This window comes from Thyridium curvatum (assembly GCF_004353045.1).
Source record: "Thyridium curvatum strain D216 chromosome Unknown NODE_64_length_252902_cov_84.359145, whole genome shotgun sequence".
NCBI classification, from domain to species: Eukaryota; Fungi; Ascomycota; class Sordariomycetes; order Thyridiales; family Thyridiaceae; genus Thyridium; species Thyridium curvatum.
This window is the reverse complement of record NW_022156819.1, coordinates 143,368-171,116: the sequence shown is the minus strand read 5'-3', so window position 1 is coordinate 171,116 and position 27,749 is coordinate 143,368. Positions and strand designations below refer to the sequence as shown.

Here is a 27,749-nt window from a genome sequence, read left to right as displayed (position 1 = left end):
AGGTAACTAACTACGGAGTACGTCAAGTGCATAAAGTACCTATGTATGCATCATATCGATGATATGGTAATGCGCCGTCCCACACTTGCACCTTGGACTTCAATCAAGTCAATTCAAGCCATACAAGTAGAAGCGGGCCCGTTTGGCCTGTCTCCAGCTGGCAATTGCCTCTGGCGCCCGGCTTTCGTGGCTTAGTCACGTGGGGCCTGCAGCTCCTCCCCCCAGCTTGCACGCGCAGGCGGTGCAAGCGTGCCACTTGCGCGTATTGAGTCAGGCGCTGGCTGGAGGTGCAAGTACCTACGTACCGTATCCACCCTCAACTCCTCCACTTCCACGGTCCCCAAGCGCAGGGTATCGTGTCGAATAACTAACCAACCGCGACCGTCTTGCCCATGATGCGCCGAATACACGACTGAAAGAGCTTCACGACCACGCAGCTACGAACCGCGACTCCCCAAATGAGATGACATATCGTGCACATCTGCCCCCGGGGCAGGCCTACAACGGCCAGCAGCCGATGCAGCACCAGCAGCATGGCTACCCAGCTTACGGCAATGGCAGCCAGCAAACACATATGCCATACCAGAACGCCGGGTACCTGCCTCACCAACAACAGCTGCCACAGCAGCACCAACATCTGCAGCACCAGCAACAGCAGCATCAACAGCAGCAGCAGCAGCAGCAGCAGCACATGCCTCCACAAACACACCCTCAGTTTCATATGAGCGCACAACAGCGGGCTCTGCACGCACAGCAGCAAGCCGTGCCAAATCACAATCTACAACCTCAACAGCTCTATTCGTCCTGGGATGGATCTTATCTGGGCCATGGTGTCCCTATGCCTTCTCCCGTGCCCGCACCTTCAGAGCTGCAGTTCCCTCCACGACAGCAATATCAGCCGCATCCAACAACACAAGGGTTCCAACCGTACCAACAATCCCACCAGCCCTCACCGCAGCTGGCACCGCAACCCTCACCGCAACTGGCACCGCAGCCCTCACCGCAACTGGCACCGCAGCCCTCACCGCAGCCGGCACCACGACCCTCGCCGCAGCCAGCAGCGTCGCCAATACTGCCCCAACAGATGCCGCCACCGCCGCAACGGCCATCGCAAGAGCGATCTGCGCAACATACACCCCTAGTCCACAGTCCGATTGTCGACCAGGGTCGCAGGCTAGCATCCGAGGGGTCAGTCAAAAGTACATCTGGGAAGCAGTCGCGCAAGTCAAGTTCTAGCTCCATCGGGAAGTCGCCTAAACCAGCCGCCACCTCGCTCGTCGACGCCGCAGCCCTCCTTGTCTGCACTGCGAATGACTGTTTCTCCCAAGCGCAGGTGGCAGTTGAACAGGTTGCGGCGGCGATGGACGGCGCAATGTTGCAAGAGTACCACAAGCTTATAGCAACTGGGCTGGCGTGCCTAGAGGCTGCCCTCAATACAAATAAGCTACAGCCCAGGGCCGAGGCCAAGGTCAGGCTCCGATACGGTGCCACTCTCAATGAGGAGACGGAAAATCTCATGCAAGCCGAGACTGCCCTCAGCAAAGGCATCACTGTTTGCGAGAAGGTATGGTCACGGCCTAGTATCTATAATGAAGCGACACGCTGACCCTTGGTAGCACCGGTTCGCGGATTTGAAACTTTATACCCAATACCATTTCTTGAGGGTTCTGTTCCGCAGAAATCGCAAGGCGGCTCTCATTGCCGTAGACAAGCATATCTCGGACTGCACAACGTACGTACTGCAGCTGTACATGCCAGACTGCTCGGTCTAACTATTGCTCATAGGTACAAGCAAGTCTACTGGATCTACGCATTTAGGTTTCTCAAAGCAGCTTTCTATGTACAGGGCGGCTCGCAAGCCGATGCTCATGCCCTAGAAAACCTGAGGAGTATCACTATTCTCGCCGGCGAGAGAGGCGACAATGCAATCTGCGTCTTGGGTTATCTTTTGGAGGGCCTGACCTTGCTCAAGACCATGAAAGACGACGCCATCGTACGGATTCAGACCTGCATCGCGCAGGCGTCGAAATATCAGCTAGATGCCACTGTACACATCCCACAGCTCGATATCTTGACCTTGTTGCTCGATCTGGCTTGCAGTCTACATCAGAAGGTCCCGTCCGATGTGATGAAGAAGCTCACAGCACTGCAGAGTCGGATGGACGATCTAGTCCATGTCCCATCTTGGAAGGAGCACACAACCGAACTGCTCCTACCGATGCGCAAGCAGGGCACATCCAGTCAGACTATCAGTGGCGACACGGGTGATATATTGCGCCCCGGCGATGGAGACTGTGATTTTCTAGTTCTGTCAAGCTTCAGCAAGATGGAAGTCTATGTACTTGCGTAAGTGGCACCCTGGCACCTCTGATGACCAGCGGGGAGATGCAAAACTGACATACGGATTCAGATATACTATCAGCGGATTAGGGCTTTTGTACAAGCCTACGGGCAGTAGCGAAAAGAGTTTGGAATTCTGGAATGAGGCACAGAGGATGCTTCCGTCTTGTAAGTTGACTCTTTGTGACCCTGGTGTGGATTCTGTTGCTTACGAGCTTGGTATCTAGGCACGAAGGTTGTTCCTCCGTCTCCATCTTCTCTTCCTGATGCTATCGATCGTGCTCGATGGCGAAAAGAGATGGAATGCTACATTCACATCATGATAGGACTGCACTCGGCAACTCATAGTGACTGGGCCAGGGTGAAGAGTTCTGTCCACGTGGTTGAGAAGCTGCTGAAGCATCAGCGGGATACTTCTCTTGAGACGATGGCCATGTATCTCTCTGGGATATATCAACAAGGTGTGGGCGAGCTGGATAGCGCGTTGCGGCTCTTTGAACACCAGCGCTTCTCCTTGATAGAGGACGGGACCCATGCCACGAGAAAGACGGAGAAGGATCTCTCGATACTGGCGGCTCTCAACCGGCTCTGCATCCTCCAGGCGCCGAGCCAGGCTCGAGGGAATGAAGGAAAGACGGACGAGCTCATTGAGCAGCTGACTCAGATCTGCCCCGACCACCCAGACCCCGAGATTAAGACGGCCTTCAACTTGGTCATGGCTACCGTCGAAACTAATCCGCCCATGTCGATCAACCAGGCCAAGCGCCACATTCACTTGGGACTGAAAGGTGCCCAAACAGCGAACAATACGCATTGCCTGTCTATTGCGCTCAATATCATGCGATTCAAGCTGTTTGAGAACGTAGTTGGGGAACAGGCCCTCAAGAGCGCAAAAGCGGGTGCTACTCAGGCCAAGAAGAGTGGTAACCTGTTGTGGATGAGCGTCGCTGATGGTATGTTGGCGCAGTCGTATGAGGTGCAGGGTGCGTTATCAGAGGCGAGGGAAGCACAACAGTCGGCCACCCGATATGCGAATGAAGCCTTTGAGAAGACCCAGTAGGGTACTCCCGAGACAGGCGGCGTGTATTGCTCTTTTCTTTTTCTACGATGGGAGGAGGGCCAGGAGGGCGTTTTAGGCACAAGGTGCTGATCTGATACTGTGGCGCATGTCGGTGATTTTGTGAACAAATGTATACCCCAATTTTGCGCTTTTGCATTGGCGGCCGGATGAGGCTGGGCACACTATCGGCAATCATCCACGGCATCGGTAGGACGGGCTACGGGCAAGGGATCATGGTATGAATGGACTGGTTCGGCATTAGCACCTGCATGATGACTTGGTAATACGTTGTTGTAAAAAGATGACAGAAAATGTTGAGGAAAGTAACCTCGAGCAATGTCGACCAGACGTTGTATCTAGCTGGTCTGTTCGGTCCAATTGCATCACAGAGTATGCTTGCGCCTTATCGGGATGCGATAAGCAGCTGCATGGGGAAACGGGAAAAAATAAGGGGCATCGCGCGTTGGATGATCAATTTTTAGTTCCAACCCGCGTCTCTTCAGACTCTGGCTTTGCCTAGAGAAAAAACAACCACCAAAAAGCTTGCCGGAGATCCCAACACTGTAAACCCGACAATAGTATCCCAGACGAATATCTCCCAATGCTTCAATTGGGTGCGTCGGGCGCTCGCATTGTCCGCCCATCGTACATATGTACCTCGTGTCGTGTTGCGGCAACCCAGAGCACGAGCTCGCCGAAGCCATGGACTACCCCAGCTAGCTGCCGGTCGTATGCGACGGAAGACTCTACTTCGAAAAAACCCAAAGGAGGAGAGAACAAGGCAAAGGAAGGCAAAACTCAGCCAAGGAGGTCCACGAGGCGAAACAAAACACGGGCGGGTCACCCTGCTTCGGGTTCCAAAGTACAACTGAAGATCTGGCAGGAGACATTGGATGTTCTGAAAAACTTGCAGCAGGCAGGCGGCCTGCCAGGCATTCCAGCGACGACGAGCAAGCCTGCCGAAGTGGAAGAGCTTCGACGAGATGGAGCATCTCCAACCGCAGCGCCAGGTTCGGCAAAACGGGCTACCAAACACACCAAACCCCCGAAGGGTCAAGTTGAGGCGTCGGGGAAGCAGCCGCTGGATCAGGGATCAAGCAAGCGCCAGATCGAAGTGCTCACTGGAGCACTCGAACTATTGAAGGATGTGCTCAGTTCTCAGAAGCCTCCATCTGAGAAGCCTTCGTCCGGAAAGTCTTCGACACCGAAAGCCAAGAGATCCCCCGCAAAAAAGGATACAACCCCAGCGCACGAATCCAATGTTATCACGCCCGCCAGGCCGATTGCAAAACAAGATACAGATGCGACTAGCGATCTACCTCAAGCTTCGACAGACGAAGCCGTACCCCATGAGCAGGATGATGCTGTCACTGCAGCCAAAAAGAAGACCAAGACCAGGTCCAAGAAGGCAGCCTCGCCAACAGCGCCATCAGCAGCTCCAACAGTCGTTGCTAGCAACCCGCTGAGATCGCGGTTCAAGGTCCAAAAGGTCAATTCCAACAATCTCAAGTTGACGCCCGTTCCCAGTCCTCAGCCCCCCGTCCCGCGTCTTCAGTACGGCTTGGACAGAGCTTTGTTCAACCCTGGTGTTTATCACCTCCAGGATCCTAGGTCGAGGGTGTACAACTTTGATCCATACCTTGCCACTATCATGCCAATACATGAATTCGACTTCAAAGCCCTCAAGGAGTATATCACGTCGTCCAAGGACAACACCCTCATTTCCATTGCTGCCGAGCACAAAAAAAAGTACACTGGGTCAACTTCTAGCATGACTTCTACCCTTGCACATTTCCATTATCTGCTCTCCGCCTGGAGGCCCATCAATCCAGCGCACACTTCTCGGTCGTTCGAGCCAGAGTCATACAACTTCACCAACATCATGCGCGCTCCGTCTGCCGCTTTTCTTCATTGGAAAGATGGCACCTACGCCATCGATGCAGACAAGGAGTACGACTCAGCCAACATCCTTAGCATGCTAGGAAAGTCCATGGAGAAGCTCCTGACTTTGCCGAAGGAGGACTTCGAAAAGTACCGGATCAGCAAGTCCCACGAGTTGTCCGACGAGGAGAAAAATGCCGAAGAGGCCTACCATTACACAACACTGGGAGACTTCATGATGCGGTCGCAACTTGATGCCCATGACCCTAGAGTCCTGGGGTCGGGAATGTTTGATCTGAAGACGAGGGCTGTTGTGTCCATCCGCATGGACGCCAAAGACTTCCACAAGGGCCTCGGCTACGAGATTCGCAATCGCATTGGTCAGTGGGAGTCGTTCGAGCGTGAATATTACGACATGATCCGCTCAGCGTTCTTGAAGTACTCGCTCCAGGTTCGCATGGGTCGTATGGACGGCATCTTTGTGGCTTTCCACAACACGCAGCGCATCTTTGGCTTCCAGTACATCAGCATCAACGAGATGGATTTGGCATTGCACGGCACTGATGACCGCAGTCTCGGCGATCGTGAGTTCAAATTGAGTCTCCATCTGCTCAATCAAGTGCTCGATAGAGCAACGGCAAAGTATCCAGGCCGTTCGCTCCGACTGCACATTGAGACCCGGCCATCTGTGGACAGTCCATTCATGTACATCTTTGCCAAACCTGTCACTACTGAGGAGATCTCGGAGATCCAAAATGCAAACAAGGCAGAGATTGAGGCATTCGAGCAGAACCTGATGGGCCTGGCCCCACAAGTCGAGAACGACGTGTCGGAAGAGGCAGACCCCTCTCCCGAGTCAGAGGAGGTTGTCGAGCCCGAGGTTGAGGAAGATGACTTGCAGAGCCAAGATGTCTGGGAGGAGATCAGGCTCAAGGTCGAAGAGGCGACGGAGAACGAGGCCCTTGGTGTGACCCTGGTGCGTGAGACGATTGAAGATGCTCTGGAGCACAGTGGCCTGCTGGTCGCAAGATCCCCAGAAGAGACGAATTATTACGTGGATGCCCTACTGGAAGCCGTCACCAGTCCGGACACCGCTATTGCAGCCGAGAACATCCACAATAACTCGATCGATGGGGACGAGGGCGTGGTTGAGGACAACGAAGAGACGGAGCGCGAAATGGCCCCTGCAGAGACTTCAGAGACTGGTGCTGAGGCATCTCAGCCAGCATCTTCCGCTTCCGATGAAGTTGCCGGCGATACAGCAACCTCGCCCGCCGAAGCCGCGGAGGAGAACCTCACTGCCATTGAGGACAAGGCTTCAGAGGACGAGACAGTTGCCTCGGCCAAGGAGAATATTGAGGAAGTGATCGCTCGAGCTTCCTCCAAGGCTTCGGCTACCAAGCTGTCGCTCAAGGATCTCATCCTCAAGCTCGCAGCGCAGGTGGAGGCCTCGCCGCAGGACAAGACCGGCGAGGGCGAGGACGAAAAGTGGACTCTGGACACGCAGACGGATTCGCCAAAGAATAAGCGGTTCGAGCGCATCCTCTCTCAGCTGATGGCCACCTCCAAAGTGGACTCGGCCGAGGGCAGCAGCGCCGCAGTCGAGGAAACGAGTGACAAGGCGGCGGATGAGGAGGGCGTCACTACGGCGGAGGAGCCGGCCGCCAGCACCACCGACGAGCAGCCATCCGAGACTGACACGGCTGCCGCCACTTCTTCTTCCTCCTCCGCCTCTGCCCCCGCCCCCGCCGAGGAGGAGCAGCCCAAGAAGGAAGAAGAGCTCCTGGGCATGATCCTCACCATCCGCAACAAGGTCAACGGCGCCTACGTCCAGCGGCCCGAGGGCCTCACCAAGGGCTCCTCGTGGGTCGTCGAGTACGCCATCGAGGAGCTCGAGGCCGGGCGCGCCGCCCTGCTCTACGAGCGCATCAAGGCCCGCCGGCGGCAGCACCTCGGGCCCGACCGCAAGCCCGCCGGCGGCGGCAACAATAACAACAACAACGGCAAGCCGGCCTGGGACCGCGTCTTCATGCGCAAGCTGCAGGACTTCAGCCGCAGGGGCGTGCAGTTCCGGCGGCGCGAGAACGCGGCCGCCAGGAGCAAGCCCGTGCTGGTGTACGGCCTCGACCGGCCGCTCGAGTGGGACGACGTCTTCAAGAACGAGCCCAAGGCGCCCTTCCCGCTGCAGGTCAACGACCCGAGCAAGGCGCCGGCGCGCATTAGGTTCTGGTCGCCCAAGACTTGGCCCGGCACGTCGTGAGATTGGGGGGTGGGCTGGTTGGTGTCGCGTTGCGCGCCGGGGGGTACCAGGTTGAACTAGGCGTAATAAAGGAATATGTCAAGACGGATAGTCGTCAAGACATGTGGGCAGAGCACGGTCGAGCTGGGAGTTTGTGTAACAATGAATGTATTTATATCTATTTTCTGCAGAAATACGCAGGATCATGAAAAACAAAAGCGTGTAACACTAGACATTTCACTCATCAATGATGATCAACACCCAAGACTTGCATCTGAATGATCAAGCAACGGACATTTGGTAATTAAAACCTCGTGTGCTTCATTAAAACCATGATTGCTATGTATGCTCAGGAAGCCACCCTTCATCCTAGAACTTTGGTTCCAACTTTTTCATCTCGACTGCTCTCCCATCCAGGCATGACGCTTTTGTTGTGCCCAAATCTCTATCTGATACCACACACAACCTAGCTTATTGGGTTGCTCATCCTCTGCAGAAGCCTCAAGGGGTATGAAGAAAGGCCACACAGCACGCGTATCCCGGCGAGTCTCAACTGTCTGCGTCCATCTCCCGCCACGACAGCCTCGCCACCCTTTTCGTTCTGAACCCATTGGCCTTACAAAGGCCAGATTAGGCTCCCATTAAAACGCGGGAAAAAAAAAGAAACTATCGATGCCTCATCCTTCGAGATGCAGCACTCTTCTAGATGTGGGCATGAGGGCGGGCCTCGGGGAAGGGGTCGTAAATGCGATGCTTGATGAACTTGGTCAGGGCAACGTCTCCCCACTCTTCCCACTCCTGCCATTGCGCCTCGGGAAGCTCGCTGACGCCGTCCCTCCTCGCCGCCTTCATGACCTCCCTGGCGACGATCACGCTGGCCTCGCGCACGCGCTCGATGCGGGGGTAGATCAGACCCTTGTGGATCTCCTCGGCGTTGAGGCAGTTGGCAAGGGCCTCGGCCGAGGTGTAGATCATGTCATCCGTGACCCGGGAGGCCTTGGCGAGGATAGCGCCGAGGCCAATACCCGGGAAGACGTAGACGTTGTTGCCCTGGTTGGGGTGGTAGGTGATGGCCTGGTCGGCGGCCTTGACGGTGTAAGGTGAGAAGGGAGAGCCAGAGGCAAAGATGGCGGTGCCCTCAGTCCAGTTGATGGCCTGCTCAAAGGTGCACTCGGCCTTGATCAGGGGATTGCTGAGGGGGAAGAGGATAGGGCGGCGGCCGAGACCACCGGCATCGACAGATGCCTTGAGAGCGCGGACCACCGACTCGGTGAAGACACCGAAGGTGGCAGTGAGACCCACCAGGGCAGAAGGCTTGACGTACTCAATGACCTCCTCCAGGGTGCGGAATTGGCGGCCGTTGTTGTCTGTCCGAGCAAAGTACTTCTTGTGCTCGGCCAGCTTGTCGCCACGGTCCCTTGTTACGAGACCCTTGGTGTCGACCAGCCAGAACTTGTCCTTGGCGGCTTGTTCTGACAGTCCTCGTCGGGTGTAGTACTCGACGAGCTGCTTGGCGACACCGACACCTGCGGATCCAGCACCCATGAAGACAAGACGTTGCTCCTCGAGAGGAACGCCAGACAGGTTGACAGCGCCGATGTAACTGCAACGTGTTAGTGAACTTGTCAAAAGGGCTCAAGCAATGTCTCCCGCTTACCCTCCCAGAACGACGGCACCAGTACCCTGGATGTCATCGTTGAAGCACTTGTAGCTGTTGCGATACTTGTCGAGGTAGTTGAAAGCCTTTTCGCTCTCAAAGTCCTCGAACTGGACGACCATGTTGGGGAAGACGTCAACGGCTGCCTCCATGAACTCGTCCATGAATTCCTCCTGCTCAGCCACGGAAATGCGCTTAGAGCGCAGACCCAGGTAGAGAGGATCCTTCAGGTTGGCCTCGTTGGCCGTGCCACAGTCCAGGACAATGGGCAGGGTCTTCTCAGGGTGGATACCAGCAGCCGCAGTGTACAAGGCCAGCTTGCCAATCTAGGGAAGATATCAGTATTCGTTGCGACGAATTTCAGGGGCTGTTCATCGGAACCAAGACTTACGGGAATGCCAACGCCGTTCACACCCAGGTCACCCAGACCCAGGATTCGAGAGCCGTCCGTGACGACACAGATCTCCGGGGCAGGGTGGGGCCAATTCCTCAGAATAGTGCGGATGCTCTTGCGCTGCTTGATGGAGATGTAGAGAGCCTCTGGGCGGGTGTAGAGGGTGGAGTATTGGAGGCAGACATCTCCAATGGTCGGGGTGTAGACCAAGGGCATCAGCTCGCGGGCGTTGTCCATGAGCAGGCGGTAGAAGAGATCCACGTTCTCATGCTTGATGGACGAGAGGTAGAGGTACTTGTCAATGTTTGTCTGACGAGTCCTGATCATCTTCATGGAGCGCTCGCACTGCGTGTTGAGGTTCTCCATGACGTGAGGCAGCAGACCCGTGAGGTTCTTGGTGACACGCTCCTCAGGAGTGAAGGCAAGGCCTATATGGACGGCGGTGTTAGTTGATCATCATCAACAAGGGCCATCGAGAGAGTCGTGGACACTAAGAGAAACCGAGTCATGTGCACATGGTACAACGGTTGCAGTTTAGAGCAGGCAGAGAGGATTAAAAAAGAAGAAAAAAAGTAATTATTGAAAGATAGATATGAAAGCACAGAGCAGCAGGAGAAAACAAGGCAAGACTCGAGATGTAGAAGAAAAGAATATGAAAGACCATGAAATCAGATTCAGAGCAAGAGCTAGACCAACCTTTGTTCCAAAGAGGTTCCCGAAGGACCTGGTAGCCCAGGGCCTGGTGCTTGGGGACGTACTCAGTAGTAGACATTTGTTGTACTTCTGCGTAGGAGTTCTGAGCGTAACCGCGAAGCTGGTCGAGGGACTGGGCCTTCATGGCTTCCTCAATGGCGAAGATGTCGACGGAGGACATTGGGTTGAAGCTAGAAATGCGGCGGCTCGAGGAAATGGACATGCGCTTGTTAGATATAGACGTCTGCGATGAACGGCCGGACGCTACTGAGGCGGATGGGGAGGTAGACCGAGGAGTAGACACGTCAGAACTGCTAGTGCTGAATGAATAGGCCGACGCCATTGGCACCGTCGATTGTGGAATGGAGAAAGATGGGGTAGATGAGGGTGCGGAGGAAGACGGGAGAGGCGAGCAGCACGAGGAATTGCAATTAGTCAAGCACCATGTACTAGTGGAGAATGGTGGTTGCGGCGAGGAGGAACGGCGGCGGCGGCTGTTGAGGGGGCTTTTATGATGATGGGAAAGGGAACGGGAGGGAATCTGACTGGAACCAGCAGCAGCAGTACAAGTAGGAGCGGGAAGAGATGAGGAAGACGAAGAAGAAAGATGGGGATCAGCAGCTTCGACGACGCCGGCAGACGAGGAACGAGGTGGATGATAAGTAGCAGCGCCAGAAAACGACGAGGAAGCAGGGATGTCGCCAGGCGAAACAGGAGAGGCAGAGACGGGATCAGATGCCAACGACGAGTAACAACGTGATGGCGATATTGCAGCCGCTGCCGTTGCGACGACTGCTGAGATGGAGATGCGAGGAGGGCGAATGGCAGAGCTGCAAAGCGACTTAGACGCAGGCGGGGCCACACGAGCCTGAACCGGACCCGGTCTGCCACTAGCGGGCCCTCCTAGCGTCCTTAGTACGTTGCGGAGAGCAGGAGCAGGGGCCCCTGCAAGGGACGCCGACCGGGCCCAGGTACTGAGACTTTTCCCCATCAAGAAATACTTTTGGGGGTAGGAGACGCTTTGCCGTTGTATCGTCGTCCTCGTCCTTCGGGACCTTTCTTCGGACGGTCCTCTGTGTGCTTGTCGGAAGTCGGATTGTGCCCCCTCGGGAACGTCCCCGAAGATCGTACGCGAATGCTGCAACAGGAAAGGGAAAAAAAAAACAAAACCCTGTTAGTCCTGCCCTGCTTCGTTAGGCTTCTTCTGTAACATCAGGGGGCGGCTCTCTTGTCTCTTACAGGCAGTTTCGGCGCCCGTTTCATAAACGAGGCAGCCCAGAAAAAGTTCCAAGCAAGGTCCCTTGTCGCCCTTTTTCCTGTGATAGAGCTGGACAGGACAGGAGGGGGATGCGTGCCGAAAACTCCCGTAAGATGTACCACTACCTCAACACCGCAATTGGTCAACCCTGCTTTGCGCACACGACCTCTCCTTTTTGGAGTCTGCGTGTTTCGGAGGCGGAATGCAGGATAACGTAAAGCAGGCGGCCAAGGTTCTCAGTGTTGGGGAAGCTGCCGGAGTACCGTAGGCGCTGGTCACAGAGACGTGAATGAATGAATGACCTCGCACCGGGCTTTGCACCGCGCCGCACCAAGCAGGCGACACGAGTCTGGTTTTCGGGGATGATGAATGCTACTGCAACTGCAACTGCAACTGTCGCTTGAGAGAAGAAATTGAAGGATGCTTGTGGATTTACGAAATGGCCTCTCATTTCGGTTTTTTTTTTTCTCTTCCTTCTCTTTGCACCGTCCAGTCACCGCTGGATTGCCAGCTCCGTTCACGGCGCTGTTGCCCCAGCTCCGTACTTTTTTTTTCCCTCTCCTTTGATGACTCTTGCCTGAATCGTAAGCCCAGCCAGCAGGGCCTTGTTGGGGTCCGCTTTCTGCGGCGTGGAGCTGTAAGGCTCTCCATATCAACGCACTTGTACCACCGCCAACCCATACCACCAACGTGACCGTGACAGTGACAACGCATCGGGGTAAGCATCCCACATCAGGTACTTGGTCCTTCAGACGCCCACTGACCATGACCTCTTTCGCAACCCATTGTCACTCGATACGCGGGCGAGGTCCCGATCCAGGAGCTATGCGGTGGGTGAGACCTACCAGCCCTCTGTGGGTTTCCTTTTTTTTTTTTTTTGGTGTGTGCTGCGAAGTACGGACGAGACGGAGTCACTAACGCCATATCTCAAGCCATGACTTTGTTGAACCCGAGCCCTGACTTTCTGTACGGTCCACTTGAATGCCCCGACACGACCGATCTCCGGCGGCCCCAGCCCGCCGGGCGTGCGTAGGTCCAACGCCGCTGATCCACGGAAATTGCCCGGCGCATTTCCTTGTGCCTGCTGATTGGTGCTACCGGAGTCCCAGCGGTGTGAGACGGGGTGTATTTTCTTTCACGGAGTGACTCTCTGTAAACGGCATTGACTTTCTTTCCCTTGCTGATCTGATTTCCTTAGAGCATGGGCGTTCAGGTAAAGGCCGATTGGTCGTCAAATTGCATTGTTCGGACTAGGTGGTGACTCTTCCTCTCCTACCTAGAAGGAGGGGGGTCTGGAACAGCCCTCAGAGACGGGTGCAAGCCGAGCCAGAGCTAAGTTCAGGGAGTCCGCATACCTGGCGGTAGTTGTCCAATTAGCGGAACCCTAATATCATAGCGACCCTCCTTGATGGGACAGAGGCTGTGACAGCGTCCCGAACCGCGGGTACGTACTGCGTCCGAGGGCAGCTGAGAGCCAGCAAGGCTCCTTGTGCTGGTACTTTCGCGCAAACTCGTGTGAGCGTTGGGCTCCCAGGGATCGGTCTCCGGAGCGTGGGCTACTGGGATCAGGGTGCTTGGCTTCTTGGCTGACAAGTCTCCACCGTCTTCTGGACGAGGGCCCAGCCACACGTCCCGTTACATGTCCTATCGCCCCGACAAAGACCCGCAAGCAGAACGACTGGACCTAGTTAGCTGCTGATGTGCCGGCAGCTTTGCAGGGCGGCTTCTGGAACGTGGGCGATCTCGGCCGGGACAACGACGGCCCAGTAGGAGGAAGGCGTGAAATGTTGGGGTAGTTCAAGGTTTGCTATCACAAGCATCACCGTCTGGGGTATGTTGTCTTGAGCCAGAGAGAACCGGTTGGGGATGGGTCTGCTGTACTGTACTCTGTACAAGTACTATGGAGAGCACGCAAGACTGTTGACGCGCAGCTTGATCTACAAGTACAAGGACGCTCGCCCACAATACACATTGTCAAGGACAAATAGCCAAGAGGCCAAACCTTCATCAACAAAAGAAGACCCGCCCCAATCTCCTCGACGACAGGGTTTCAGATGTTACTTCTCCAAGTCGCATGGAGCTGTCGGGCAATGTCGGAAGGCTGGTCGCAAGGGTCGGCTCCACGGAAGCTGCAGCTAGGACCATTGCCCAATCGTAGCGCATCAGGACCCCAATTTGGGTAAGCGGCCTGGAAGCATGCACGCATGGCTGGGGTGGGCGGCGATCCACATCGAAAGAAGCAACTTTTTGGGGAATGAAACTTGTGGGAAAAAAGGGCAAATATTGAAACTGGTCGGGCATGAGCGAGGAGGCAAGAACAGGCACAACCCCCTGGCCTACGGCACGCTCGAGCAAGGTCTGCGATCGCCACTCCGTACACAGGATATGGGGAGATGGGTTTACCCAAGATGAAAATGAGTAAGAGAAATCAAGGGGTGCGAAATAGGGTGACAGGTCAATGTTCAAGTTGATGGGTCCTGATCGGGAAATGGGGTCGGCCCTTCCAGAATGTCCCTGGCCCCCATCATCTGTCGCCTGAAACGATGCTCCCAGCCAGTTTGCTCTTTCCGATATTGATGCAAGTGCAATAGTTAGGTAGGTAGTTACTCCTGTAAAGTACCTGCACACCGCCCCACCGGCGTTGAACTGCCCGCCCTTGTCCTGAAGAGGCAGGGTACGAGGTCAGGTAGGCAGCAGGCTCCCGAGTATCTCAACACGAGGAGGAGCGTTCAGACATCCGGAGACACGGCCAGATAAGGTAGTCATGGTTCAATGTTGTGATGCCTGAGCTGGAAGGTCAAACAGCTTGAGGTGTGTGCTTCCTCTTTCATTGAATGGTTGGGGGACGAATGCACCTGCATTATCTGTCAATCTTCATTGGCGCATTGATCTTCTGCATAACTCTGTCTTGTAGTTACATGGAGGCCCCGTCTCAACGGCACTCAGACCTACTCAGTCTCTCTCGCCTTAATCTCACGAGCATCCATGCTCGCACACCTCGAAGCTGCTTGATCTGCCAGCATCCCATCTACCCGTAGACAAGACCGTTGGACCAGTCTCATCTCTGGTAGTGCACGGGAGAGCGAGCATCTGTAGCATTGGCCCGCCCATGCATGATCTCCTCCCGCCCCACCATCTTCTTTCAACTTGGCTCAAGGCCTGTTCCGGCCGCCGTTTGAGCTTCGCCAGCATCAAGCACATGCATAGTCTTCTTGTTGGAGATCAGATCGACGTATACTCTTTCCGCAAAGTTCCTTTGGCTCGTGGCCGTGACCTCGAGGAGGCATGTGAAAGGTCACGGTTGGCCAAGACCCACGAAGCCATATATGCCTTTGCATATGACGATGTACTTTGACATGCTGATACATCTCGGCCCTCGTGCTAGTGCAAAAGACCTCTTGATGGGTTTCAGACAAACAGGTCAACTAGCTCCGCCTTTGTCATTCGTTCATCCTCTCTTTGTGAAGCTACGCGTCTCGCAGTCTACAAAGTCGGCCGGCCTACGCCATTCTGAACATTGCCGACCTCCAACGCGCTGAGCCAGCACATGCTTGACCTGGATATCCACGGCTCAACCTGTATCAACTAGTGAACTACTGGATATCAACGGCCCGAGCTCGTCTCTCAACGTTGAGGTTGAGTAGCTCCCAGCTTATACAAATACCTACCTCATGCCTGGTCATCTCCAGCGTGCTCAAATGCCCATGGACTGCCTTTCAACTTTTACATCCATGAGTGGTCCTTTTCCGCTCTCTGCACCGTGATGCCTCCTAGCCGCGGCGTGCATGTGCACGACAGCCGCCCGGTAGCATGAGTCACTAGGTCCGAACCACCACGAAAATGATACGGCTCCTGGGCATGCAAGATCATCTCTGGATCTGATCTGATCTGATCTTGGATACACATGCACTCGAATTTAACTATTGCCAAAGACGTTCCTGGTCTCCGCGGCTCCAAAACCCCGCATTGCGCTAGGGACAACGGGAGTTCTGGTCACCCCCCCGGTCGATGTTCACCTGTCATTCGGCCTCCGCCGGCTCAGTTCGGCTCCGGTTACCCGGCCCTCTGCCCATCAACGTCGTTTTCCACCACAAACGGTCTGGTCTTCCCCGGATCGTCAAGGACAGTAAAAATAGAGTCGGTGGCACCTTGTTAGATAGTTCGAGTTCTCCAAATCTCCAATTCTGTAGGGCTGGCATGTGCGTCAAGCGCGCGATTACGCTACCTTACCTCCCTCCCCCCCTCCCACCCTTTGCCCCGGCTGCAGTAGTACCGGTACCTTGCGCTCCCGCCGCGTTACTCCACATGCTCCTATTTTCGTGGTTGGTGTTAGACGGGCGGCAGCTAGATGCGTTACCTCGGATCTCGAGAGATCTGGGGTAGGTTCACACCCGTAGCCGAGATGCCCTCCGGATTGCGCCATGACTCACCCTCGACGATGCGGCTAGAGTTCAATGCCAAGACTACGGTCTGCACTCTATCCTCGTATAGTCCATGTTGTCTCTGTGGTTATCGTCTCTTTTTCGTGCTCTGAGCAATGTAATAGCAGCTGATATCATCTTGCCTTCTGACTGAGCCTAGCCGAGGCATCTCCGAAACACCGTCCCTACGTATCTACCTTGTGACTCAATATTGGTGTGAACTACTAGACAAGCATCACTAGTCTGTCCAGCTTGGGCGCCACATGTCAACAGCAGGCCATCTCAATCTGGAACCATCTGACTTGAGCTCTTTGGCAAGATTGGAAACGTTTTTTACACATGCACAAGTGATAATCCTGTGTTATGAGTGTCGAGCCGCGGCTATTTACTTGGCAAGAAAGAGATTGTGTAGACTATGTATCTTCTTTCTACACAATACCATCTTGAACTCTAACATCCATCGTCGTGGTCCTCCTTCTCCTGCTCCTCCACCTCCGCTCCTCTCCCCCCCTGCTCTTCTCCTCCTCTCCTGTTCCTCCACCATCCTACCTGACTCTCCACCACGGGCAGCTCTGCCCCTTGCCTACCCAAGGCGGGCAGCAGAGAGATAATAAGGTTTTCGTGGCGCCATCCATATGTTGCCACCAGTGTTCCGAGGGGACTCTTGCACCCTTCGTTAGGTCAGATCATGAAACTGGCTATTTCAATCTTAAGATGGCGAAACCAGCACAGGAGATGTCACTACTGGACAAAGAGAAGAGATTGACTCGCGGTGCCTTGATATTCGGTAAGACTCAGAGTGACATACACACATATAAGGGCAACTATCAAATGTAAACAGCAAGTGAAAGTGGTGGGAGAAGAAGTCGCGTCGCGGCTCCTGAGTAGCGACCCCGAGCTACAAAAGCAGACAGGTTTGGGACCGGGACAGCGATGATGGCGGCTACGAGAGGAGCGCCCGAGCAAGCCCTGGCCGGCTAACAGTTGAGGTATTCCAGCTCAACCTGGTAATCATCTGCAATAGACCTGTCCGCCGGGTTGGAATCTGCCTTGATCTCCATATCATATAGCTGGCGGCTCTCCGCAGGACAGGGAATCCCCCCCTGAGTTCGGCTTGTGCATGAAATGCTGAGGGCATAACGTAGAGCAGTCAATTTGAACGATGAAGAAAGCCTGACAGCTCGAGCTTCATCGTTGCGTAAGGCCCTGACCTGAATCCCCCCCGACAAAGTCCATTTGTGGGAGCATCTGAGGCCAATACCGATGTCTCCCTTGCCGTTCACAAGATCAGGGACTGCATGAAGGTCTCTGACTTGTGAAGTCCCATGATTCCGTTGTCCCAGTTTCCCTGAAGCTGATCCAGGTTGCCCTTCAGTACCGCACAGCAGTAATAACAAAGCCTGGTAGCCAAGACTCTATTGGCCGCGCCAGTCAACAACAATCCGACGGTGATAACTGGACCTATACCAGGTGGAAATGCAGGATAGTTCTTAGTGTTGCAGAAAGTATAGTATTGATATTGTATATGCACCAACACCTGCAAGTCTGATGGGTAAGAAGCTAGATGAAAAAGAAAATAAATTCGGGGTATTCCATGACTTGGGTTTAAAAAAAGAACAATAACAAACAAAGGCATGAATCATCAAGTATGATCCTTCTTCTGCCTCTGTCCAAAGAAGATGCCGTACTGCTGTGTGACTGACTGGCTTGCTTCCAATGCAACGCTCCTCCAAATGCTAAGAATGCTCGACAGTCTCCCCTCCCTCCGCCCCCAAGCCCTTCCGTCCAAGAACCCTTCGAAAGGCCCGCCATACATTACTCTTTTCCCCCCTTTTTTGCCCTTGTCCTCTCTCCAAGAAACTCCCCGATGCACTTTTTAGACACCGCCCTTCCGGAAAAGACGCTTGGTGCCCCCGACCTTGCCCATCTCGCCGAACCGGCCGTCGGAAACGGCGGGCGGCGGCGGCAGCGGCGGCGGCTGGTCCGACGACGTGGCGGCCTTGAGCTCGCCGCTGGCGATGCGGACCTTCTCCTTGACGCTCTCGACCCAGGCGCGGCTCTCCTCGCTCATGGCGATGTTCTTGGCCTTTGGGCCCGACATGCCCAACGAGCTGTCCTCCTCGGTCCAGCTCAGCCGCGAGCTGGACCGGGACCGGCCCGACGCGTTCGAGACGGGCGTGTCCGAGGACCGCGGGCCGCCCGCGGGCAGCGGCGTCTTGGGGAGCATCCTGCTCGAGAAGCTCTCGTCGCCCATGCTCTTCCTCGTCTTGCGCACGTTGAGCGGCGTGATGGGCGAGTCGAGGGCCGACGCCGGCCGGCTCGCAGGCCCGCCAGGGCTCGAGCCGACCTTGGAAGTCGAGAGCGGAGGCAGATCTCTTATCTCCACCTTGCCTTCTTTGCCCGTCTTGGACCGCCGGCTGTGATGGCTGGCGTACTCTTTGAGGTACTCTCCCAGGTCCGCCCAGCCGCCACCCACTCGCACCATCACGCGCTCGCCATTCTCGCCCACGAGTCTGATGAACAGCTTGATAGGCGCTTCACCTGTAGACCTCGAGAGATGGTAGAGCTTGATCTCGGAGTTGCCCTTCTGGTGACGGGATCGCGTGTTCCGAGCGTAGGCTGGAGCCAACAGAAACGAAGGGGTGCCAGCTCTGGACGACATGCTCGACTGGCTGCGTACGGATTCGGGGGCGCCAAAGCTGCTACGCTTCATCTTTGGCAGCTGCAAGTCTGGAGGATTGAGATGGTTGACGGGCGGTGGATCTGCCGAGAGTTTGATTTTGGCCGGGATAGAGCCCAGGATCTCGCTGATCTGCTGTTGCAGCTGGTCATCCTCACTGGTAACGCTATTCTTACCTGGGCTACCCAGTTGAAGTGACGTATCAGTGTCGTCCAAGAAAGAAGGCATGAGCGGTGTTCTTGGCGGGCTCTCCTCGACCACCGTAGGCATGTCAGTGAAGGTTGAAGTCGACCTTGTGCTGGACCTGAAGTCCGGTGGAGAGCTTGGAGGGCTCCCGTTATCGGACTGTGCAGCGGGCTCCTGGAATTGAGGAAGGTCGGCGGCCGTGTCCATATACTCGGCCTGGTCGCTTGAGATGTCAAAGCCACTAGGCGGCCCATGAACGACCGTTGAAGTTTCGCTCCCCACCACTGGGTCACCCATCAAGGAGGGCAAAGATGGCTGGGTTCTGAGCGATGCAAGGGAATTCCGGGAAGAAAGATCATGGTATGACTCAAGAGCTTCTTCGGAGACAGGGTCGGATTCCGAGGTGCGAGCTCCCGGGCTAGACTCGTCCGGCAGGCTGTCCTCAGGGAGAGCTACCGGCTCCTTGCCGTTGACGCTTGGCCGAGTTGATATATCAACAATATCAACATCAGGTGGGCTGGTATCTCGGCCTCCATCGAGCGTTTGCTGAACAGGTGATTGCTCCGCAGAAGTCAGGCGGATTTCGACCTCTGGCGCGACTGGGACTGGTTGTGCCGAGACGGCAGGCTTATCACTTGGTCGATCCTCATCTTTGCCCTTGGTCGGAGACAGTCTGCCCTCAGTGGCACTAGATCCCAGGCTGCTCATCTCACCGCCATTGACCCGGTTCCATAATGACTGTCGCATCTCACGCTCGCATGTCGCAACCCATTCGCCATATCGTTGTTCGACTGAGTCCATCCGATCAACCCACTCATCCGGGATAGTATCCTCGGCCCCGTCGAGCGTATCAAGCATGAAGTCGATATCACGGGCAGCTTTGGCTACCTTCTTATCTACCACAAGCTTCATGATATCGAAATCCTGGCGTGTCAGCATCGAAGAAGTAGATCCGGGATGTGTGCCCGCAGCATCGATTTCACGTCTGGTGGCGTCCCATCCTGACTGCAGGGCAACCTCAGCATCCTGCAGCGAATGCAAGGTCGATGGGATTCTATGCAATACGGAAATTCGAAGGCTCCAGGTATCCATCAGACGGACTAGTTTGGACAAGTTCGGCAACAGCTGCATCACGATCGCAGTGATTATGGCAGCCAGGTCGTCCATCTTGTTGAATCTCTGATCCAGAGAGCTCCCGGGGCGGTTCGAATCGGACATGGGCGTACTTGGCCGGGAAAGGGGTAGAATGTGGTGGTGCAAGACGTGACTTTTAATCTCTTCGACATCCAGCTCCTTCATCTCCGTCCGGATGCCGCTCACGCGCCTCTCATACTGTGTGACATCTGAAGCCGGAAGGCTTCCGAGCCATGGGGCCTCCTCTGTCTGGTGTGTTTCTTGTGCACCGCCGTTCAAAGTTGGCGTTTCATCGGACCTTGTGAAGAGCTTCCGCCTCTTCGCCGTGGGCATCTCAAAGCCGGCAGAGCCACCGCCGGCGGGCCATGGCCAGGTGGAAAGCTCTTCCAGCCACTGTGCCACAGCTCTGGAGGCCTGGGCAGCTCTCAGGGCAAAGGACTGTTCGGTAGGTGTTGCACTATCGAGACAGCGCTTGAGCGAACCCGAAGGGTGACGGAGAACATCAACGGCTGTAGAGGGCGTCAAGTTCGCAAGGATATCATCGGTATGTCGGTGTCGGGTGGGGGATCCTGAAGTTGAGCGAAGATGCTGGCCCTTTGGCACTGGCAGGAACGGTATCGTGTCGCCCATGGTATAGCGGGCCGGCTGTTGCATGTCGGAGTTAGACGTCGATGGATCGGCCCTGTGTGTAGGACATGGCGCTCTTCTTATAGAGCCATCGAGGCGGTGGTGCGCTTGTTCTGCAGGTCAAAAGTGCCCATAATGCAGAACAACGACCAACTGGGTGCGCCCAGGAGACAAAGCCGACGCCTGTTTGCCAACAGCAGTTCCTCGACGACAATGAAAGGGGCGCGCCTGGAGCTGAAGGCAGGTATCGAGTGGCCCGAGTTGACTATGCGACCATGAGGAACTATGAGTCCACAAGCAAGAGACTGATCAATCGAAGTAGGGTTTCGACGCCGTCGAAGAGGATGTCGGGTCTCGTTCGTTTGCTGTCGCCGACCAGTCAGGCGAGACGAGGTTGCTGCTGCTGGGGAAACTTGTTGTAATTAGGGGAAACAATAGCACAAGGGGATGAAGACGCGTCGGTCAAGAAACGAATATGAAGTCAAAGGAGAAAGGCTAGGCAAAGAAGTGAAAGGACCGCAAAGGGAAAAGCGAGTGACGTGTTTCACACAAAGTGCAGCGCGAAACGGGTTAATTGCAAGATGGGACAGGTGGTGGAGATGAAAGCATCGACGAGATTGATTCGTTGGTGGTCGGTGTTTGACGTCGGATATTGCCTCCAGTCGCTGCATTGGTGCGCATTCCTGCATCAGCTTTAGGGGGTTTGACACTGCTCATAGGTGCTCAAATTAAGCGCCAGCACCCTCTCCCTCGGCAAGGCTAGTGAAAGCTTCCCGCCAAATAAAACACTACTAACCCCAATATTTGGGGTAACATCCCACGAACCTCACCTCTGTTAGAGAGACATGTACGGAGTACCTACTTAGACTGCATTCTTCTCCAATCGAAGCGTAAGGAATGTTGTATAATCAGTTGGTCTCTGTAAATAGGTAGATCGATGCTGTTCGGCAAGCCGATGTACAGCGCTGCATATGCTCACATCCCCAGTGGCATGTCAACTTACCCGAGAGGCACAGCATGTAGGAGTTGTCACGAGCCCGGAACCGGTCGATCTTCCTCAAATATCTCTTCTTTTCATTGATTAAATAGCAGACACGGAGCTGTTCGCTGCCGCTCGTCTTAGTAGAAACTAGTTATATCCTGGTGAAACACAAACTGTAGACCAAGTCTTTGCTTCTAAGAGTGTGTGTTGTGCCGCTAGTCCAGCAGCTCGGGAAGAATCAAGTTTGGAATAACATCAAAATCATTTCAGACGACTTTTCTTTTTGGGTGGATGTCGTCTGGCTCATGCTCTTTTCTATGAGACTTTTCCCTGCACCCATCCCGAGATCCGTACGCCCCTTGAAATTGAGGACCACAACTCCGAGTGAAAATGCAAAAGATCACAAGACGGAAGGAAAAAGGAAAGACGAAACCAGACACACGACACTCAAGGGCAATCCAGAAAAAGATCACGCAAGGATGGGAAGTCCCGCCTGCCCATCAATGTCCATCTTGTCGTCCGCCGTCCCGGCCCACGACAGGGTCTGGGTCGGCAGAGCCTGGTGGCCGGCGTCCTCGCCGGCATCGAACATGCCCATAAAGGCATCGTCCGTGTTGTTGACGCCCTCGGCCGGGAACTGCAGCCACTGGTCAAAGTCCAGGTTGGTGCCGGACACGGCGTTCCAATCGATCGACTCCTGGCCCATGCCGAAATCGCCGTCCACCATGCCGCCTTCTGACGACCCGCTGGCCGACGGCGTCAGCCCGACCGCCGAGTCGAGGTCCTTCTCCGTCGGCGGCGGCGAGTGTCCCGCCCCGTCGGGTGCCACCGATGTCGAGCCCGTCTTCTGCATATACGAGCGGTGAGAATGGTACAGCTTGACCTCGGTCGAGTTGAGGTACGGCGCGTTCTCGGGCGGCGGCGTTGAGAGGTCCTCGGCGTTCTGTTGCTGGGCCATGAGGTTGCCGAGGTTCAGGCTCGCCGCCGCCGCGGTGGCTTGTTGGTTGTCGATGCCGGCCATGTCGATCGAGGCCTTTCGCAGCGCGGCGTCCAAGAATCCCGTGGCGAAATCGGCAGCCGCATAAATCTCTCGGAGCTGCACCATGACCTGCATGCACTGCTGGAACCCCCTGGTGGCCCTCTCCCGCGTCTCCGAGAGGGGGTTCTTCATCTCGAGCAGGTGGATGATCATTGCCGGAAGGATGACCGTCACGCCGGTTGTCGGCAGGAACTTCTCCAGGTGGTACTTGTGCAGCTCAGCAACCATGTTGGTGATCTGGTTGGCCGAGTCTCGAACCCGCATGCGAGACATCTCCTGGATCTGGCGCGAGATGCTGGGCTGCTGGAGAGGAGACGAAGGCAGGAACTGCGGGCGGTGCAGAGCCGAGATGGTCGTGTAGTAGACCATGTGGAGGAGGCTACGCTGCACCGCGAGGGCTGCCTGGCCCTTCTTGACCTCTTCTGACGTGATGGGGCGATACTTGCACGAAGGCGGCAGTGCCTCGAGCCAGCTGGTCAGCTCGAGGTCGACCATGTTCACATTGCCCACGTTCTCCAGCGTCTTGTTCGGGAAGAGCATCATGGTGCTGTTGGTCGTCTGGTCCGGCCTGGCCGGATCCCTGATGAGCACAGAGTACTGCGCCTTCAGCATCTGGCTCACCAGCACACACAGCCGCGTCTTCTGCACGCACATCTCGGCGAGCTGTTGTTGCATGCTGATATCGCGGATCGTCAGGCACTCAGCCGGAATGATCTGGTTGTCGCTGGCAAGCACTTCGATTTCGAAATCCGCCATCTCCAGCATGGGCACATCATAATCCTCGTCCTTGATCCTTGTGGGTCGGCGCATGCCCAGAGCGATCAGGCGATCACGCATAAAACATGACCACCAGATCCTCTTCCAGAGCTTTTGCTTGCGTGGAGCCATGTTGGTGTTGGCAGGGTTGCGATGCAGTCCGATTGTGTGCGCCAGAGAGATGGCAACGCCCATCCAATGCCAAGTGTCCTTCTGGTCATCGGGAGTTTCGTACCAATACGTCATCAGCAACAACGCTTGCACGAGGACGAGCCTGTCAGACTCGTAGTCGAAATCGTAGAGCAGCTACACACGAACGTTTGTCAGTTGATTTTTTTGCACAGCGGATTCATTCGCCCTGGGCTTTGTCAACAACATACCCTGGTCTTGGTAAAAAAGTCTTTCCGCGCGGCCCTGCGACTCGAGTATCCCGCTTCTTTCAGGTACTTTGTTCCGACAAAGGCCGTGGCCGAGAACATGACAGCCTGGTAAAGGAACAGGCTGACTTGGCCATGGAAGCCTTCTCGGGAATTGACAATCGCCAGGAAGTCATGCAGTTCGATGATGGGCATGTACGGATGTACAAACTCAATGTAGGCCTTCAAGAGCCCGCTCTGCAGAGACAGGCTAGGGAGGGTGAGAGCTCCCTTGGTCTTGAGGTACTTCTCATCCTCGGCTGCGATCTTGGAGGGGAGCGGCTTGATGAACGCTGGCAGTTGGGCGTCCAAGTCAGGCTCTTCTAGAGAGTTTAGGAACTGATTGGTACGCAGGTCGCCAAACAAGGATGTCTGGTTGAGCACGGGATTCGACCAGAGCAGCTGGGGGTTGCTGGCGTCGCCAAGCTTGGACAGCAAGGCCGCAGTATCCGGCTGGAATCCATTCTGGCGCTGATCTGTTACAGAAATCGAGATTGTCTCGTGGTTAGAAAGAGGCTTTCTTTTTTTTGGGGTTGCTCACTGAGTGGCTTCAATGGGCCTTGTTTTGGCATGTGATTGGGGTAAGATCCATGGCTTACAGATGAGATGGGGCATATGACCATCAATCCCGTCCATCAGGGGCGCAGCTCCACCGCCGGCGGCCGAGTTTTCAATGCCCGTCATGGAGATGGTCGTCGCGGTACTCGGTTTGCGCAGGTCAGCGCTCGTGATGCTGATTGGGTTGGCGCTGAGCGGTTTCGCCCGCAGTGCCTCGGCACCTCCGGCCACGTGCCCCGCTCCATTCGAAGCAGTAAAGATGTTTTTCCTGTGACCAGGACGGGACCGGGGTCCGCTGCATTAGCCTCTTGTGTGTGCGCGTGCCAGTGTGGTGGACAAGCTTTGGGGAAAAGAAAAAGAAGCCTGTGATTATGACGCAGGTTCTTGTGTGGGCGGAAGGGGCCAACACTCACTTGCGACGGCGGCTCTCCTGGACAATGCATTCGACATTGTCCCATCTGCAATTGCCACATGGTGCTCCCTCGACGACGTCGCAGCGGACCTTGCGAGCTCGGCAGCTGACACAGGCCCTCGCGGCGCGGCGCTTGGTGATCTTGTCCTTGTCCTTGTCTTTGTCCTTGGCGTCTCCGACCGATGATGTCGACGCCGAGCTCTTTTTCCTCAGCGGCGGTACTCCTGCGCCCTTGGAGGCGGGTGAGGCCGTCGTCGGCTTCTCTGTCGCTGCACCGGGAGCCTTCGCGGCTGAAGCCAGGGGCTTCTCGGTAGTCGTCATGGTTGGATGTGTTGTGTAGTAGGAAGAAGAATGAGTCCAGGTAGACAGGTATTCTTCCTAGTGGCTCCGGAAGACTCTTTTTGCCGGTATTGCCGTCTAGATGCTATCCGCGTAAATCAGTGCCAGGGAACTAGGAGTCTCCTCAACATCCGGTGGTCAAATCTGCCGTCAAGGTGTTGTTGTCGTCGGCGGTGATGACAGCAGTGGCGGCCAGCTTCGGCTCTTGGGTGGTGGACAGCACAACCCGAGTCTTAGTCGTGTAAGAAGCCTTGCAGCAAGTCTTCACTCATCTCACTGCTGGCGGTCATCGAAGAACAACGCAGCACCAAGAAGAGTTCAAGATGGAGGCGAGGGCAGCGAGACAAAAGGCCAAACAGCTCAAAGAGAGAATCGATTACACCCTGGGGGCCCCAGTGGGTGGGGTGTGCGGTCTATTATATCTCGACCTGGGCGACTTACACCATCCATCGACCATTCCTCCGCACCAAGCTGCCACCGCACACGAAAGCCTTGTCATGGGCGTGTTCCACACTAAGGGGCCCCCTTCCCCAGCAGAATTGTACCTCTGGACATGCCCGGTGATCGTCTGGGCTGCTTGGCATGAGTCCGCCAGGTCTCGCAACACCTGGTGGGAAAAATGGAGCAGCATTCCTACCCCTCGGGGTGCCTTGACCCATCTCCCCCAGACCACACCTTTTGCCTGCGCCCTCGTCTCTAGCAGGACTAGCCTGCGCCTCGGGGTGGGCAGGAAAAATTATATTTCAAGTCACTGGCACTGCTAGCTTGGCCTGCTTGGTGACTCCTTGGCCTCGTCAAACAGGCCAAGGTGGTCCCCTGGGCGAGAACCGGGTCCACCACACCGGCATGGGCAGTTCAAGGCCAGTGTGGCTCCCCCCATCCACCGGCTCTCCACATCCCCCTTCTTCCTGTCGTTCTGCCGTGGAGCATCCAATCATCATGATGGTAAAAGGACGCCGTTCCTTCCATCCCAGGCCACCAGCTTTTTCGCAATGCGAAGCTAGTTGTACAATCGGCACCGGCCGGCGAGTCATAAAGTGCCAAAAGACAAAGCGAGACGGGCATCGACGACGATGTCGGACTCCGCATTCCGGCACGCAAGAGACGAGGGCCTTTCGAGGGCAAGAAACCCTGATGGGCCCCTAGCTCCATTATCCATCATTGCCCGGGACTGGAGGACGGCACTGGAAATCTCTCACGGCAGGCCAGAGTCGGTTCCGGAAAGCCTGGCAGCTGTGTTCGGTTGGTTACTCATGTTTTCCGGGCCACCATCTCACTGCTCAGTCAGCGTTCCGTTTCCCGCCTTTTGTCCGAGGTCGCATGCTGAGGCATGGCAAGTGCTTGGCCTGCGCGCAGACTGGCTCCGCGTTAGGCGCACTAACATGGCAACGCGCCAATTACCTCACGAAGCTGTCAGAGCCCGTAAGATCGGAAGCTTTCGGGATCTTGGCCTGGGAGTGGACTAAAGGGAAATAGTACGGATCTGATCCTACTTGTACAAGTAGTCCCCGGGTGGGTCGAGAGGCCGCATGGATACGCTTTAATTCTTCCACGCTGCACACATGCTGAGCAAATTTGTCGCTTCCAACAGTCAACCCTGGGGCCAGCGTGCTTCGGGATCGTGATCGCGACAACAGGCCTTTTCGGACTTTCATATGCCAGGGTGTGTCTCTCCCTCTCCCCTTCTTCTCGAATGACCCTCCCGGAGCTGCTCTGGAGGCCCGTTCTATGAACCAGGCTTCCGGGAGTTAAATCTACGTCCTCTGGAGATGTATACCGGTGCTGAAAGCCCTCAACGTGGAGCGAACAAGGCCCATGAAAAGAAAAATCGTCACGAGGCTTTTATTGGGCATTGTTAGCGCCTGGAGTCATGCTGGGATAGAGTGCCTCGAGTGCTCATGAGTTCGTCGAGGCTCCATTCCAACGACCCACACGCCTGTACCTTGGAGGGCCTCCATTTTTACGGAGTATGGCATGGCTTGAGCATGAAATTTGTCCTCGCAGCTTGTACTTCGTACACTTTCCTTCAGCAGCTCAAAAGGGCAAGGCCCCCTTCAAGGGTTGCGCACGATGCGCCGCTCTTTTGCTTGTTTCTGACTGGCCTCGCTCGACAATCGGTCGTATGTACGACTGCCGGCTCGGAGCAAGATCTCTTTTGACGGCGGACGCACTCACGCGTCCGTGGATGGGCACACCCACACGCCGAGCTCTGCGTCGGGTAGGAGTCGTAATTTGTTCCCCGTTTTGGAGCCGCCGTGAACTCCTTGTCGCGATCCCCACCTCCGCGTTCGCCGTCGTGCATTTGACTCCGATTACGATTGCCTCGTCCAGCACGCGATCTCCGTGTCTTCCCGGAGGAAGCGGTGGCAGTCATGCTGCCATTGGCTGTCTGTCCCCCTCCCGATGGCCATGCTCCATGCTCGGGCCTTGCATTGTTGCAACCATGTGTTTTTAGTCTCGAGTTATTTCAAATGTCTGAGCATTTGCTTCCAACAACTCTTGATGATCATGGCCGCTTCTACCACCCTTGTGACACGGCTTGACATGTCTGGGGTAACCAGACAAGCCAAACCTGGCCATAATGGCCCCCAAATAAGGGTGACGGCGACAACCTGACTGACGCAATCCTTGCGTCCATGGCTGGGGTCCAGATCTTTCATCTACTCCTCTCCACCGT

The 27,749-nt window shown here is 55.6% G+C and overlaps 4 protein-coding genes across 4 annotated transcripts; 1 reads left to right on the top strand and 3 right to left on the bottom strand.

Annotated features, from left to right (window-relative positions):
- Nucleotides 1-463: 463 nt before the first annotated feature.
- E0L32_009141 (uncharacterized protein) lies at nucleotides 464-7,541 on the top strand (the record flags this gene model as incomplete). The annotated part of the gene is made up of 6 exons (XM_031144073.1): nucleotides 464-1,564; nucleotides 1,617-1,732; nucleotides 1,786-2,346; nucleotides 2,411-2,508; nucleotides 2,568-3,396; nucleotides 3,980-7,541. 6 exons carry the CDS (start codon nucleotides 464-466, stop codon nucleotides 7,539-7,541), a joined length of 6,267 nt encoding a protein of 2,088 aa, XP_030991379.1.
- Nucleotides 7,542-8,222: 681 nt separating this feature from the next.
- E0L32_009140 (uncharacterized protein) lies at nucleotides 8,223-10,445 on the bottom strand (the record flags this gene model as incomplete). The annotated part of the gene is made up of 4 exons (XM_031144072.1): nucleotides 8,223-9,123; nucleotides 9,178-9,503; nucleotides 9,569-9,999; nucleotides 10,268-10,445. The coding sequence occupies 4 exons, from the start codon at nucleotides 10,443-10,445 to the stop codon at nucleotides 8,223-8,225; spliced, it is 1,836 nt and encodes a 611-aa protein (XP_030991378.1).
- A 7,374-nt stretch (nucleotides 10,446-17,819) lies between these two features.
- On the bottom strand, nucleotides 17,820-20,597 carry E0L32_009139 (uncharacterized protein; the record flags this gene model as incomplete). The annotated part of the gene is made up of 1 exon (XM_031144071.1): nucleotides 17,820-20,597. The coding sequence occupies one exon, from the start codon at nucleotides 20,595-20,597 to the stop codon at nucleotides 17,820-17,822; it is 2,778 nt and encodes a 925-aa protein (XP_030991377.1).
- A 1,424-nt stretch (nucleotides 20,598-22,021) lies between these two features.
- On the bottom strand, nucleotides 22,022-25,054 carry E0L32_009138 (uncharacterized protein; the record flags this gene model as incomplete). The annotated part of the gene is made up of 4 exons (XM_031144070.1): nucleotides 22,022-23,653; nucleotides 23,728-24,239; nucleotides 24,363-24,616; nucleotides 24,735-25,054. The coding sequence occupies 4 exons, from the start codon at nucleotides 25,052-25,054 to the stop codon at nucleotides 22,022-22,024; spliced, it is 2,718 nt and encodes a 905-aa protein (XP_030991376.1).
- Nucleotides 25,055-27,749: the final 2,695 nt, after the last annotated feature.